General features: G+C 39.7%; 1 protein-coding gene across 3 annotated transcripts in view; it reads right to left on the bottom strand.

The window, feature by feature from the left end:
• COL15A1 (collagen type XV alpha 1 chain) overlaps positions 1-14,147 on the bottom strand; it is a 116,005-nt gene that overhangs the window by 14,175 nt on the left and 87,683 nt on the right. For 2 of the 3 annotated variants that reach the window (XM_019285794.3, XM_010398566.4), the window contains 8 exons: positions 13,384-13,461; positions 13,228-13,263; positions 9,061-9,114; positions 8,921-8,980; positions 7,034-7,102; positions 6,634-6,675; positions 4,256-4,301; positions 3,529-3,618 (listed from right to left, as the gene is read on the bottom strand). In XM_019285794.3, coding sequence (XP_019141339.2) covers positions 3,529-3,618; positions 4,256-4,301; positions 6,634-6,675; positions 7,034-7,102; positions 8,921-8,980; positions 9,061-9,114; positions 13,228-13,263; positions 13,384-13,461 — 475 coding nt within the window. The remainder of the gene's footprint in view (positions 1-3,528; positions 3,619-4,255; positions 4,302-6,633; positions 6,676-7,033; positions 7,103-8,920; positions 8,981-9,060; positions 9,115-13,227; positions 13,264-13,383; positions 13,462-14,147) is intronic. The other variant, XM_019285795.3, reaches the window with a different exon arrangement.

The raw sequence follows: 14,147 nt of genomic DNA on the forward strand, positions 1-14,147 counted from the left end.
GGGATTTCAGAAAAATTAGAAGCAAAGAAGGCTCAAATAGGAAAAATTCCCAGTTTTCTGAAAACATAGCAGCTGGGAAGAGGGGTGAAAGAGAAGCATCCATAACGCCTTTGATGGAAGCCACGGTAAAAGAGAAGCTTTTCATATGTTTTACTGGTAGTGGGGTGATCCATCAGTAGATGTGTGATCTTTCTTGCAAAGACAGTGCCAGAGCTAACAAGAGAAAAAGAGAAAAGTGTTGCTGCTGTGCTGCCAATTGTATAATAACTCTTCCTTGACATTTTTCTGCCATGAAAACCAACATCAGATTCAATTGTTACACCACCTGCGTTGTCTGCCAATGTTGGTCAGCCAAAGCCATCAAGCCAGCATAAAAGGTTCAAAAAGCCTTCAAATACTATCTGCTTGGTACACATTTGGGAAAAAAAACTATTTTTCAGCTTCCCATAACAGTTCAATGCATTTCCTTCAATTGTGTTTTGATTAATTTTTGAGAACTTTGGGCCCAACCCTCCACCAGATATAGGGCTCATTTCCCAGTGTACCACCTCAGATAAAATTAAATCAAGCAGATGTTGTGGGACAGAAATGTATTCTCATTATGGCACATATTTGGATTTTATTCCAACCCTACCAATTACAGCTTGCAGCAGTCATCTCCTTGATCCTTGTGAGGGGAAGGGAATGGACAGCTGGAATGGAATGTCGGGTGTTCTTCTCAGATGTTGCTTAGTATTAACCTCTGCACTGAGGACTATCTGAGGCCTTTCTAGAATGACCAGCAAGTGGTCCAGGTCTGAATAAGGTACATGTAGCCCAGGTCTGCTGAGTTTGCTCTCACACGTTTTGTTCTGGCTTCATATTTTTGCATGTTATCAATTAATAGACCCTGCTTATAAGGTTGGAGAGGTGACATTTTGTGAGAAACAAAAATAAATCCACTATATGGACAAATACCATGGTTCAGAAAGCTTTTCTGGTTGCTGGAACTCAACAGATATAGTGGAAAGAATTTCAGCCTCCTGCCCCTTAGAAAAGCTTTTTTGAAAAATTCCTGTACTTTAATTATGCAACTACTGGCTTGTAAATTTTCCCCGTCAGTGGTTATGCAGACACCTGTGAGAACTAGAGAACTGATTTGTATGAAAGACTGTTTTAGCAACTACATCATTAAGCAAAAAATCAAACAGGAATTTTTTTAGAGCAGCAACAGAATTGGTCTTAGTCAACATGCTTCAACTTCACAAAACGTTGGAGCCAGTCAATCTATTGGATTTTCTTGGCAAATGAATGAATCACTGTTATTTTAGTAGAAAAGTGAATTGAGTTTTCTGTTTAACCAGAATTCTTGCATTATTTTTGCCATCCTAGCTGCAGTTTTACAGCAAAATCATAAGCACAATCCTCTCATAATCTTCTCCTTATGAAGCACCTGAAATCAACTGATATAGGCAAGAAAATACTTCTAAGATACTAATTTACATTCAATACAGAACCTGAAAAGGCACAGAGAGGCTTGTGGTGGATAAGCCAGCACAGAAGAGAAAATTTTCTTCGTTTCTGTTTAGGAATGTTTCTTGCTTCTTCTTTTGACAAGTTTATTGATGACTAGAAATGGCTAATGGCTTATTTTAAGGTGTTGTGTCAGAATAAAAATTAATGAGGACAAGACAGGAAAATTGATTTTATTACAACAAACAGATGTTGTCTTCAAAATAACCAAGATACCATCTTCAGTCAACAGAACTATATCTTTGGAACAAAGACAGAAATATCCATGTAGATACAGTGAGGAGTTAATATAGTTATCATATGGGGATTATATACTTATTATCAATGCATTAAAGGAAAATTATTATAAATATGTTATAGCAACTGTCATACACGAAATCCCTATTTGTGCTTGGTCTTTGCATATTAAGTGCTTTAATTAATTAATTTCGAGTTAAATATTTTTAAATTGAATCTTAAAATTAACCCATCAGCCCAGGTACAAAAACCAAGTTCCATTATCAGTGTTTTCAATTGTTCAAAGTGGTTTATTAAGAAAGTTGCATCCTTCCCAGTTAAAAATTCCCCAGTTAAAAATCCCCTACTTAATGCTCTCCTTTCAAACTTCAAACCACCTGTACACCATAAGAGTTACCTTTCCTGTGTTTACTGTATACTTTTACAAGTGTTTTAAGATGCGTTGGATGTATTTTAATACCTTTTTTAGGTGTTTTTACTTGTTCTCTGGTTCCAAGGCCACAAACACCAGTTCTAACAGCCAGCAGCTATTTTTAGCCACAGAGCCATTACTCTGCGGGCAAGCTCCACGGCAACCTGAATACCTGAATTTTAATGAAGGCATTTCAGCTCCCTTATCTCAACTAATACCACCCCTCTGACAACGATGAGCCATGGTGGACAGAGATGATCTATCAAAGGGAAAGCACCAATCACTTTAAACCGAAGGGGCAGGCTGTGGGCAGACTGGGGGCGGAGCAAAGACACTATAAAAACAATGACGCAGAGAGGCGGGGCCTCTTTCCCCTCTCTCTCTCTCCAGGGTAGCTGTGGTGGACGTTGGTGCTGGGCATTCAAAGCCTTACTCCTTTTAAGGAGCCTTTAGTAATTTTTTTACTTTTGGACCAGCCAAAAGCCAGCCCAGCACTGCAAGTTCTTTTTCTCTACCTGAGGTCTAGTGCTGTCTCAGCCAAAAGATCTCAAATCCCTGCGCTCCCGGGTCATAGCATCTACTGAACCATAGGATCCCAAATTTTTATATTTTTCTAATTTCTGTAATTTTTCAATTTTTCTGTTTTCAATAAATTAATTTTTTTTAAGAGTTGTCTCATTTCTCACACAACAGTAATTCAATATACTGCATTTTCTGTTTCAAATGATTTCTGGCACTGATCGAAGCCTTATCTCAGTATATGAGATTTCAAAAAATGTACAGAAAATGAAGAGTTCGTAATCACAGTATTTTCAAACAGATGCTTACTTCTGTAACTCTTTTCAAAGAGTTTATTCACAAATACAGCAGAAAATATTAAAAATTAGTTGAACTGGAAATCATCTATTTCTATCACCTGTTAGAAGCGGGACTATCACCAACAACTGACTGCCTGAAACTCAGAATGCACAGTTGTGTTACCCTGAAATGTGAAGCACTGGATTTTAGCCCAATTGGCTCAGAAAGATTGACAACAAAATGATATCTCAGGAACTGCTCATGATATCCTTCTAAAATGTCAAAAAATATCAGACCAGCCACTTACATTTCAATATCTATTCTTGTACTTAACACATTCCTAATGCTCACAAATGTGCAGGCTGTCTTTTCAGAAGTCATTTTGGATAATATTCTGGGCTTTGCTGTTCTGTGTGTTAGTTCATCAAGGAACACAGGCGTAAATCTTTAGGCAGGTAAGGCTGCAGAGATAAATATCCAAGTATCTTGCTGAATTGCTTTTGAAGTTAAACATATATTCCTCCACAGGCTGCCAATGACATATCCCTAGTGTTACAGATTTAGTGTACCTGGTGGTCCTGGAGCACCTCTGTCTCCCTTTTCTCCTTTTAAGTGTACTGAACTGCGCAGTCCCCAGGAATCTCTGTTTGCTTTAGCACCTGCCATAAAAGCATCACAAATTCATGAGGACTTGAAAACAGCAGAGACTGGAGCAGTGACAACCAAACCACTGAAAGTGGGAGCAAACTTTTCCACACGTGGGGCACATGGCTCTTGTCCCTCTATGCCTGTCTCACTCATGATCATTGAATGGCTGCCCACCTGTCCTCTCTTATCAACCCCAATGTGCGCAAGACAATCTCTCACAAGTCAATCTTTTACTCCCCTTTGCCTAACCACCCAGCCTAAGACCCTCTGAACAAACCTGTTTGGTCTTTTTTACCATTTTCCAGTGAATTTCACTGGAACAGGTGCAGAAACATTTCTTGAGTTATGACTGAGTGTTTCATACCACATCTTCTACTACCTCCAGACTCCCTTCCCTTCCCTTCCCTTCCCTTCCCTTCCCTTCCCTTCCCTTCCCTTCCCTTCCCTTCCCTTCCCTTCCTTCCCCTTCCCTTCCCTTCCCTTCCCTTCCCTTCCCTTCCTTCCCTTCTTCCTTCCCTTCCCTTCCCTTCCCTTCCCTTTCCCCAGTTATACAATAGCCAAGAAAAAGCAAAAAGCTCTTAAGTATGAAAACCCCAACCAAACAAAAAGAATTTATTTAAACCAAGGTACAAGAAAAGAATTACCCACCATGGTCATCAAGAACTTCTTGATTTCCAGGATAGGGAGTGTTCACCTGCAGACAAGAAATCCATTAAAAATTATCCATACATATTAAGAAATGGTAATGCATTACTTGGTGCGACTGAAAAGTCTGGCAAGTTTGCATGCTAGTAAATATTACAACAACACTCTGGGATTATCTCCAGTTTGACAGTGTCTGAGTATAGCTGATCAAGTTTTTATGAGGATTGTGCTCTCTTTAACATGCAACATGCTTTCAGCAAAAGGGTAACATCATGCATTTTGGAGGCATCAGCAAATCCTACTCTCAGTTGTGCCAGTGAAGCATCAGAAAACTCATTCTCCAAGAACAATTCTGAATTTACAACATCGTGTTTGGAAGCAGGATTTGATTTTTGACTGTGAGATAACAGCTTGTGTTTGTAATTTTTTTCATCAGACCAGGGCTATGTTATGTCTGATGGTAACCTGTGCTCCAGATGCATTGAGACCACAATGGGGAGGCAGAAGCTATTCTAGCACATTCTCTTCTGACACCTGTAACAGTGGGCATGCTACCTACCTCTATGCTGTCCTCAAATTAGGGACAATGCAGGAACTAATACATGGCACAGTGCTTGGAAACCTTGGTACCTGCTAGTACCATTTATAGGAAACTAAGCAAGTGTATGAAAAAATGGAAGTTGCTGCATCTGGCTAATCCTGTAGTACTATCCTGTAGAAGTCTTACTCACATGGATAGCTCCATTAACTTCAGAAGTTCAGTTCCCATGAGGAAAACTGCTGGGGTTCAGTCAGTAGTTCTTTATCGACATTCATTTATGTAGGCATGAACAGCAGACTTCTTATCTATAAACTTGGATAGGTTTAGAAGATTATTCACAAATGCAGGACAAATCTAGCTAGCACACTCAAGTGCATGAAGAGATATTTTATAAGTACATGTTTCTATTACTTGTGCACATAAAAGTTAGTGCTATTTTTCACTGATTGCAACCTTCCAGAAAAGTGGCTATTATTATCTGAAATTCAGTGAAAATAGGCTTGTTTTGATTGAATCATTCCACAGAGAATCAGAGGAGAGTTGAGGCTGGAAGGCATCTCTGGAGATTGTCTAGCCCGAAGGACGATCAGCTACAGCAGGTTGTTCAGGGCCTCGTCCAGTCAGGTTTCAGAGGTGAGGCTGACAAATACATACATGATTATGGATGTATGTGATCAATGTACAACAATGTTATACAATGGGAGCAAGAAGATTCAAGGGAGAAATTCAAAGAGGTAAAAAAAAGATGCATAGAGGAGGTAGGCCAAAACTGTAGAAATGGCTAATTACCATAGAGTAATGACTATCATTAATTCACAAAAAGATCACAAGTTGGGATACAACTTTCTTCAGCAGTAATATTAGGGTGAGTATCAATACATCTAGCATAGAGGAAGTCAAGGGCTGTTTCTCTAAAATAAGTGAAAACTAACTGGAATGCAAATTGGAGAAGAAGGCACAGTATCATTTGGAACTATACTGTTTAACAGAAAAGTAGAACCACCATCTTGAACCCTACACTATTCAGGGGTGGACTATGGCTCCCAAGGACAGAATCCTTTCCAAGTACATACCCCACCGCTTAACAGTAGGATATTGCCCTAGGGAAAATACTTCCAGGACTGAATTATGTTCACCATTCATTCTAGGATGCAATTTCTGTAATTCCTTAAACAAAAATTGCACTAGTGTTCTGAAAATATGAAACCTATCTCCTTTCTTTTCATACTATGTGTGAAACTGCAGGTCCTTTGAAGGTAATGCAGGCTTTGTCATACTCTTTGGAAAGGAGGGCCAGATCTTCCTGCTGCGATTCTATGCGAACAGACTGCATTTGGGGGTCAAATAAAGAACATGATCTTTCTTTTCTGATGCATCTTTCATGCCACAACGAAATACATAATGAATCTTATTTTGGACAGGGAAATTAAAAACAGCTAAAGACATAACAACATGGGAACTGTATTTATACATACATCTAAAAGATACGTGTACTTGTATGCATACACATTGAGGTCCCCAAAGCAACTCCTAAACTATGGAAACACAAGCTTTGAAAGGCATTAAAAATATTAGAAAGAACAAGTAATCAAAGTGCTTTAAGCAAAAGCGTCTAGTGTTTCTAGTTCTGTTATATATTTTATACATGGCTAAGTTTTCATATATGGCTAAACACTTGAAAATCTCTTATCTTGAAGAACAAGTAAAACACATCCCTGGTGCAAAGCAGAAGGCAGGGGGAGAAAAGCTGCAAAGTTATGGTGTTTAGGTGTACAGCTGCTTTGGTTATGTTCTGTCATGGCCATGCATCCTAAGAGCAGATTCTCTGTGTGTGACTTACTGGCATTTTGCAATGAGGCCTGGGAGGGACTGGGAAAACTGTCTATTGAAAACAGGAGGGAAATTACTTTAATGAGCATAGGTATGATAGAGCAGGTAACGCATCATATGGATCTAACAGTCATGATGGAGCTAAGCCTGGAAACAAAAGCAGCACCTCCCTAGCACAGAGCCCAGCTTGCTGCCAGGTCTGCCATCATGTCCCTCTCTGTGGGGCTATGGGGGCAAAACTCTTCCATGACAGTGGCTTTGGTTAAGAGGTCTTTTTCTCTGCACACAAGCAAGTTTACCCACTGTGAACTGTGTTGACTGAAACAAGTTTTGTTGTTTCCCTTTGCAAACTGTTTCTGGAGCAGCACATTTCTGCTACAAACCAGTCACTGATCCCCAGTGGTACTTACTCCTTTGATATAAAGTATACGTCCTGGAGGCCCAGGGGGCCCTGGGGGCCCAGGCAAGCCAGGAAGGCCCTGGTAAGAGAAAGTGAAAGAAGGAAGATATTAGACAAAAAATAAACCCCAGCCCCAAACTGGAACTGCAAATTGAAACTGAAGTAAAGACAGTGGATCTCTCATCCAAGGAAAATTAGGTATTCTACACTGATCTAGAACTCTCAAGACTGCTAAAATTCATAAATTTTCAAGTGCCAGTAAGATACGTACATGCTAATTAGCAACCCGAAGGAACCCTGCTAGACTGGAGGCATGACTGCCTTTTACAAAAAATGTATGTCAGCTCTTTACTGTGTAATTTGAAAACTTGGCACAAGACCATGTTCACCTTTCAGTCCACATCAATACAACTTTCTGTGAGGTGACATACGTCATCTCATGAATAATTAGAGATACATTAGATTTTATCTTCCCTGAGCACTCCAGGAAGGACTACTAGAATATGTAGCCTCTTTTGTTTGCTTGTTTGCTCTAACCTGTCAGCCTGATGTACTTCATCTAGTTACACTTGCTACAATAGTTTCTGTGTGGTTAGGACAGACAATCCAGAAAATGAACTTCAATATTGTTTGGAAATATGGAGGAAAGGAAAGTCTACTCTAATATATTCTGTTGGTGGGTAGTCAACTTTTCTGTCATTTTCTTCCAATTAGAATTTGTCTAATTTGTCTGTTTTCACTTTCCAGGAACTATATTTCTATTTATACCTTCTTCTAGAGGTGCAAGCCATATTCAGTATCTGCTCTTTTTTTCTGTGGAGATACTTAAATACTTACCAGTTCTGTGAAGATACTTAGCAACTCTCAGTCTCCCTGCTACTCAAATAAAGCAACATCATCTCACTTATATTTATTGTCTAGATAGACAAGACACTTGTGCCTTGCAGTGTTTGCCATATTTTTTTTCTTTTGAAGAAAGTAGAACCAGAGGCTTCCTACAACAGAATCCATTTACAACAAGTGCCCTACTGAAATACAGTGATACTGACTTTATGCTAACACAGTAACATACCCTTGTATTTTTTTTCAGCATTATCTCTGATGCAGATGAAATAATGTTAGCTGCTGTTGTGGCATGGGTACCAATTTTCTAGCACAGAATGTCCCATGACATCAGAACAACCACACAAATTACTCTGCTATTGTGAAGCTTATTGTTTATGCTCAGCAGTGTTAGTTGTTCTGTGGTCCAGGCTCAATGTTTGTCATGAGACAACTTGTCTGAAATCTTTTCATGAGAACAGACTTACAGCAACAGGAGCTTGGTTCATCACTTGTCATTCTGCAATTACAGGTTGTAGGTGAGCATGGATATGCGATTATCTACGCAGAAGTCATTATTCTGGATACTTGTACAGGGCAACTGTAGCAGGTAGCAGGTATCAGTGAGTATTTCCTTGTTAGTAAAGTAGATACCACTTCCCTGTGATATGCGCAGGGCTATTTCTCGGCTAGAAAGCTCAGAGCCTGTGGGAGTATCTTCACATCATGAGAGGTCACACTGGTGGCCTGGATCAGGAAGTCCTCGATATATATATAAAAGAACTGGAATGAAAAATCTTGTGCTATTTGAAGCTGCTATGGTAGCAGTGAATGACACACATAACTGTTACACCTGGGAGCTGACACAACTATGTGTATCTGCAAGAACTGCTCAGATGGACCCAGAAGCTGACTTTTCAATGACTGCTGCTAGATAGGAAAAGTAGCAGAAACACAATTATTTCTATATCATTTCAGGTTTTTAATCCCATCATCATTTGGAAGGAATCAATATAAGTCAGACTTCAGATTTTAATGTTTTTTTTTCAACTAATTGAAATAAAAAATAACTTACATTAAATGCTTCACCTCGATCACCTTTCACACCTCTCAGTCCATTCAGTCCTGGACGGCCCTGAAACAAGAGAAAATAATTTAGTATGTGTCAGAAGCAAGCTTTTCTGTCTTTATCTCACTTGAGAGCATAATACATACTGGGCGTCCTGGGAAACCAAGTTCTCCTTTGGGTCCAGCAGGTCCTGTTGGTCCCTGAACAAAAAAGAATATGTGATTATGGCCCATTTTGTTGATCTATATTTGATTATTTAGAATTAGAGATATAGTTTCATATCTACATTAAAAATCAGTCTGTGATTGCCTGTAGGGACTGCACCGAACCTCCTCTCTGCTTGCCCTACTGAGTGATCTCAGAAGCTGAGGACTGTGTGTAACAGTCAGCTCTGGTTTGGGAAAGACCACCTATCTGAAATGAAGTCTGAATTCCCAGCTCCTTGTAGGGTGTGCAATTCAAAACTGACTTACCATGTGTTGAAGAAAAATGCATCAGCCAGGAACAGAAAAGGAAGTTAGAGATGCATGCTTTGTGCATCTTGTGCATCTCCTTTTTTTTTTCCCCTTTTGTTCTTCTAATTATTTTTGAACCAGGCCCTGTGAGGAAATGTCTGTGAATCAGCCTAAGAATTCATAGAGTGACAGGCTTCTACTTGCCTCTTGCCAGCCTGGGTTTGTGGATTCATGGGGCTGATAGTTGAAACAGAACTGTTCCTTCTTTATACAAGTGTGACTGACTCACCAGGCCTCACAAAGTAATACCAGCCACAGCAAAAGGAGAGGACAAGCAGGCTGCCTGGGAGAGGTGGTCCAGGACTATGGATAACCTGTGATGGGGCATTTGCAAGGATGCAGCTTCTAGGCAGCCTACAAGTGATCAACAAAAAGCAGCACATCTGAGGATCTACAAACTTTCAACCGCTGTTAGCTTCCTGAAACTCAACAAAACCACAAGGGTCTAGACAACCTCTTTACGTTATATTTGTCAGCCTTTCTGGTTTCATTTCCTTTTTTTTCAGTCTGCTGAAATGCTGAGATACTCCTTCTTGCATTACTTGTTAAATAATCTGTCTGTAGATCTCAGTCAGATACCACTTACATGTGACAATGGGTGTGTTTAACCCTTCACATGGTATCATTTCATTGAAAAGTGATACGTACATTCATGAAAAATTTATCTGATGAAGAAGATGAGATAATTTCCCTTAGAATGAAGCTGAAAATTCATGGATGAATTGTTGTAGTTTTTATCCTGCTGAAACTGAAGACTGGATTAGACTTGAAATTCATAAGCAGTTAACATAGGGATATAGTGATTTATAATGTCACCATTTTAGTCAGAATTTAAAGCTCATCAGAATTTAATGTCAGCTGAAGCTGCTTGAAGGTGGTAAGACTTTTACTAATCTTCTAATTTATTTCCTCCTTGAAGGTAATTTCTGCCCGTGTGATCAAAGTTAATGCCTGTGTCTCAATCAGGCAAGAGATTGCTGCTGAACTGGCAGATGTGAATTTCAATATTGTGCTCCCAAGATTTCAAAATTCAACCCACCTTTCCATGATACTACATCCAATAATGCGGTTTGAAAAAAACAGAAATCCAAAATGTTATGAAGCATTTTCCTAGTTCACTCAAAAAAAGAAATCAAAAATGTTATGAAGTATTTTCCTACTTCACTCTCTAAAACCTGAGCCTTTAAAGAATATGCAAATCTGAACTTTAATCAGCTGTGAGGACAATTAGAAACAGACTTCTTTTTTAGTTTAAAGAAAGAGCAGTGTCTGATCTCATGCTTTAACTGGGATTTCAAATAAACATTAACAGTGTGAGAGTTGACTAAGCTGAGGCCACCTTTACTATTTTTTCTAGGTGCTGGCCCAGTCTGACAGGTGTTGGTGACTCCCTGAGACAGAAGGGAGCAGTCACAGCTAGAAGTGAAAGAAGGAAGCGAGGAAGCCACAGGAGTCTTCTTACCACAAAAGGAAACTTCATTTACAACAGCACAGTAGATTTGGGCAGGCTGACACTGAGGTTCTTACTAAGTGCTCTTCTTCAGTGATATGCAGCCATTTGCTTCACCGACAGGGAACAGCACAATCCTGCATGTAAAAGGTTCTCATTTCTCCTGTGGCAGGAGCTTGGATTCCGTCTGTCTGCTTTTGCTAATAATTTTACTGGCCTCCTGACTATCCCCAGTTCTCATCTGCCAAGCTACTACTTCTCTGTAGCTCCATGTGCTCCAAGCTCTTGTGATCCTATCTTCCATCTAGCTGAAGTCTCAAAAAGGAGTGGAGCAATGACTAGGGATTTGTTTTTAAATTCTGGAAACTTGTCTATGATTTTAAGAGCAGAGAGGAACAATCAGGGTCCCCAGCTACCTGAAAGGTGTTCTTGGGCCAGAGACTTATTTAGAGCAAAGTGGAACAGAACCATTGTACTAAAACCTTTGATAAGTTACGCATCACAGTCTCTGGCCCAGCAGTCAAAGTCTGTACATTTTTGCTGCACAGGACTCACACTAACTATGAAGGGATTTCTTTATATGGGACAACACCAAATTGTATTGCCCCATTAGCAACGATGATCAAATGAGAGTTCTGCACTAAGAAGAGAACTGGTTGAGCAAAGCCTTGAGGCAGGCTCTGTGTACCAAAATTTCCTGAAGTGTAATCATTCCCACCAGTGCTAGCAAGGATTTCCTGATCTGCATGCTGAATTGTGTGGAGCATCTCATGGCAGTACTAAATGAGATGTAAAACACAGAGTTTGGGGCTGACAGGAAAAGGACGTCCACAGGATGAACAGCGATAGGACAAGAGGCAGTGAACACAAGCCAGAAAATGAAAAATTACAAATAAATATAAGGAAAATATTTTTTACTCTGAAGTTTGTCAAATGTCTGGAATGTGCTGCCCAGAGAGGCTGTGGAATTTCTATCCTAAGAGCTGTTGAAAACTTCACTTGACAAGTTCCTGAGTTAAAGAGACCTGCTCTGGGCAGTGATGTGGACGAGATCATCTCCAAGTTCACTTTCATTCAAAGTTATTCTGTGTCAGGTTGAAGAAGTAGATCATTTTTCAAAGTTATTCTGTGTCGGGTTGAGGAGGTAGATCATTTTGCAGTCATACAAGGAGGAGCACAGGAACATCCCTTCTGGTAAGTTAGGACAGCTTCCTCCAGGTATTTTGATACACAATAGTCAAGAAAGCAGTTACTCAGCACACCCAGTTAGCCCCTTTTGAAGACTACAGAAACTGATGTAAAAATCTCCTACACACCTTGGTGTGCAGAAATATCAACACCTGCTAACATTCACTTAGACACAACAGTGACCAGGCTACATCAAAAGCAGAAGCAAAGGTTTCTTTGGAATACTAGACGAGAAGAAATTGGTGCCCTAACACTGCTGAGTCTGGGAAACTGTTCTTATTTTATAACTAATTTCTTGTGTTTTCTTGCAACATTCTGTGTCCAGTTAAAAGTATCAGACCAAGTACTTGAAAGAAGGCCTCTAAATCCTGATTTTGGTACATGGTCTTACCCTACTGCCTGGTGTGCAGCTTTCTCAGAATCCAACACATTGGCAAATTACTGGCATTGACAGAAATTGAGCTGATGCAGTTAGTTATATTAATGTAAATCCTATAAACAGAGAATAATTTAGGTGGAAAGAGAGAGATCCTCTTGCACAACCCCTTGCTTACAAGACAATCTTGTAATTTAGGCTTGTAGGTTAAGTCATGCTGCCCTACACCTTGTTCCAGAATGCACCGTCTCTCTGGGCACCTATTTCTGTGTTTAACCACTTTTAACGTGATTTTTTTTCTTTATATCTAAGTGAAATTTCCCTTGCTGGAACTTGTGATCTTTGTTACTTGTCTTTTTCATGTGCACCTCTGAGAAGGACCTGACTTTGTTTTATGATTCCCTTTCAGGCCGCATCAGGGAGCAATTAGAGCTCCTCTTAGTGTTCTATCTTCAGGGCTAAACAAACCCAGTTCACTCAGAGTCATAAGTCATGTAAGTTTCTAGCTCTGATGATATTTCACTGTTGGTTTAGATAGTAACAGATACATTTGTTCTACCGGAATTTAAACTCTGCATCAAGTCAGTAGTTCACAGCACCACATATGTAACAACTACACTATTTTCTAAAGGACAGTGATCACCCTGAAGCATAAATACTCCATATCATCCCTACTCAGAATTAATGAAAAGCTAAATCAAAGTACCTTTATATTTACTAATATCTGTAAAGCCAAAGCGAAAATAAAAAAGAAAAAAGCCATTAATCTTTGGAATCATCTTACCATTGGTCCCACTGGTCCCACCACTCCAGCTTCACCCTGTTGAGGATGGACACAGAGAGAGCAATGACAAGGAGAATTCCTGCAATGTCTAGCAAAGGCGGCTGTTAGCAAGGCCACCAAATAATTCTGGAGGAACACAACACAGTATTAGCTCACCTTCTCCCCTTTTTTTCCTAATAATTCAGTTAAAGATCCATCAGCAGAAATGACAGCACCTGGTTCTCCCTTTTCACCCTGCAATTATCAGAGTAATTATGGTTTACAAAGCAGTTCCCAGTGAATCAGAAAAAGTCAAAGCAGCATTACTTTTGTTTGAAGCATGACGGGTTAGTCATGCTGTGATATCAAACATAAAGTGATATCAGTATGAGTAGGGTGAAGCTTGATTCTGGGGAAGAAAAGAGATGATCCTTCTTAAAACATAATAAAGTACACTAAAGATGTATAAGTACTGAGATGAATAAGTACTTATTTTTTAAAAAGGACTTAAATTGTTCTCCGTAGAGTAACTGTGTGAAATATGCTGTGTTCACAAAAGGTCTCCGCCAAACGCAGACAGGTTATTGGTGTCATCTTGTGTACCATCAGCTTAATGGTCAGCAAATCCTGCTGGAAATGCAAAATCTTGATAGAACAGTAGATGTTCGGATTTTACTATCAGGAAAGCATGAGTCATTCTCTCTATGTGTCTGGCATGATGCAACCTTATTAACTTTAGGGAAGGCCAGTTCCCAGCATTCAAACTGTGACCCTCTGCATTCCTCTTCCACTACCACGAGTTATTACTTTTCAGTGCTAAATGCATGGTTCCCACTCTGGATCACTCAGCTGTAACTTTCCTCTTCCTACCTCAGGCAGCTTGCTACAACATCTTTCCCAAGATCTCATGGAAGAAATCTGGCTTGAAACTAGCAATTGCG

The sequence above is a fragment of the Corvus cornix genome, chromosome 2 (assembly GCF_000738735.6).
Source record: "Corvus cornix cornix isolate S_Up_H32 chromosome 2, ASM73873v5, whole genome shotgun sequence".
Classification (NCBI taxonomy): Eukaryota; Metazoa; Chordata; class Aves; order Passeriformes; family Corvidae; genus Corvus; species Corvus cornix.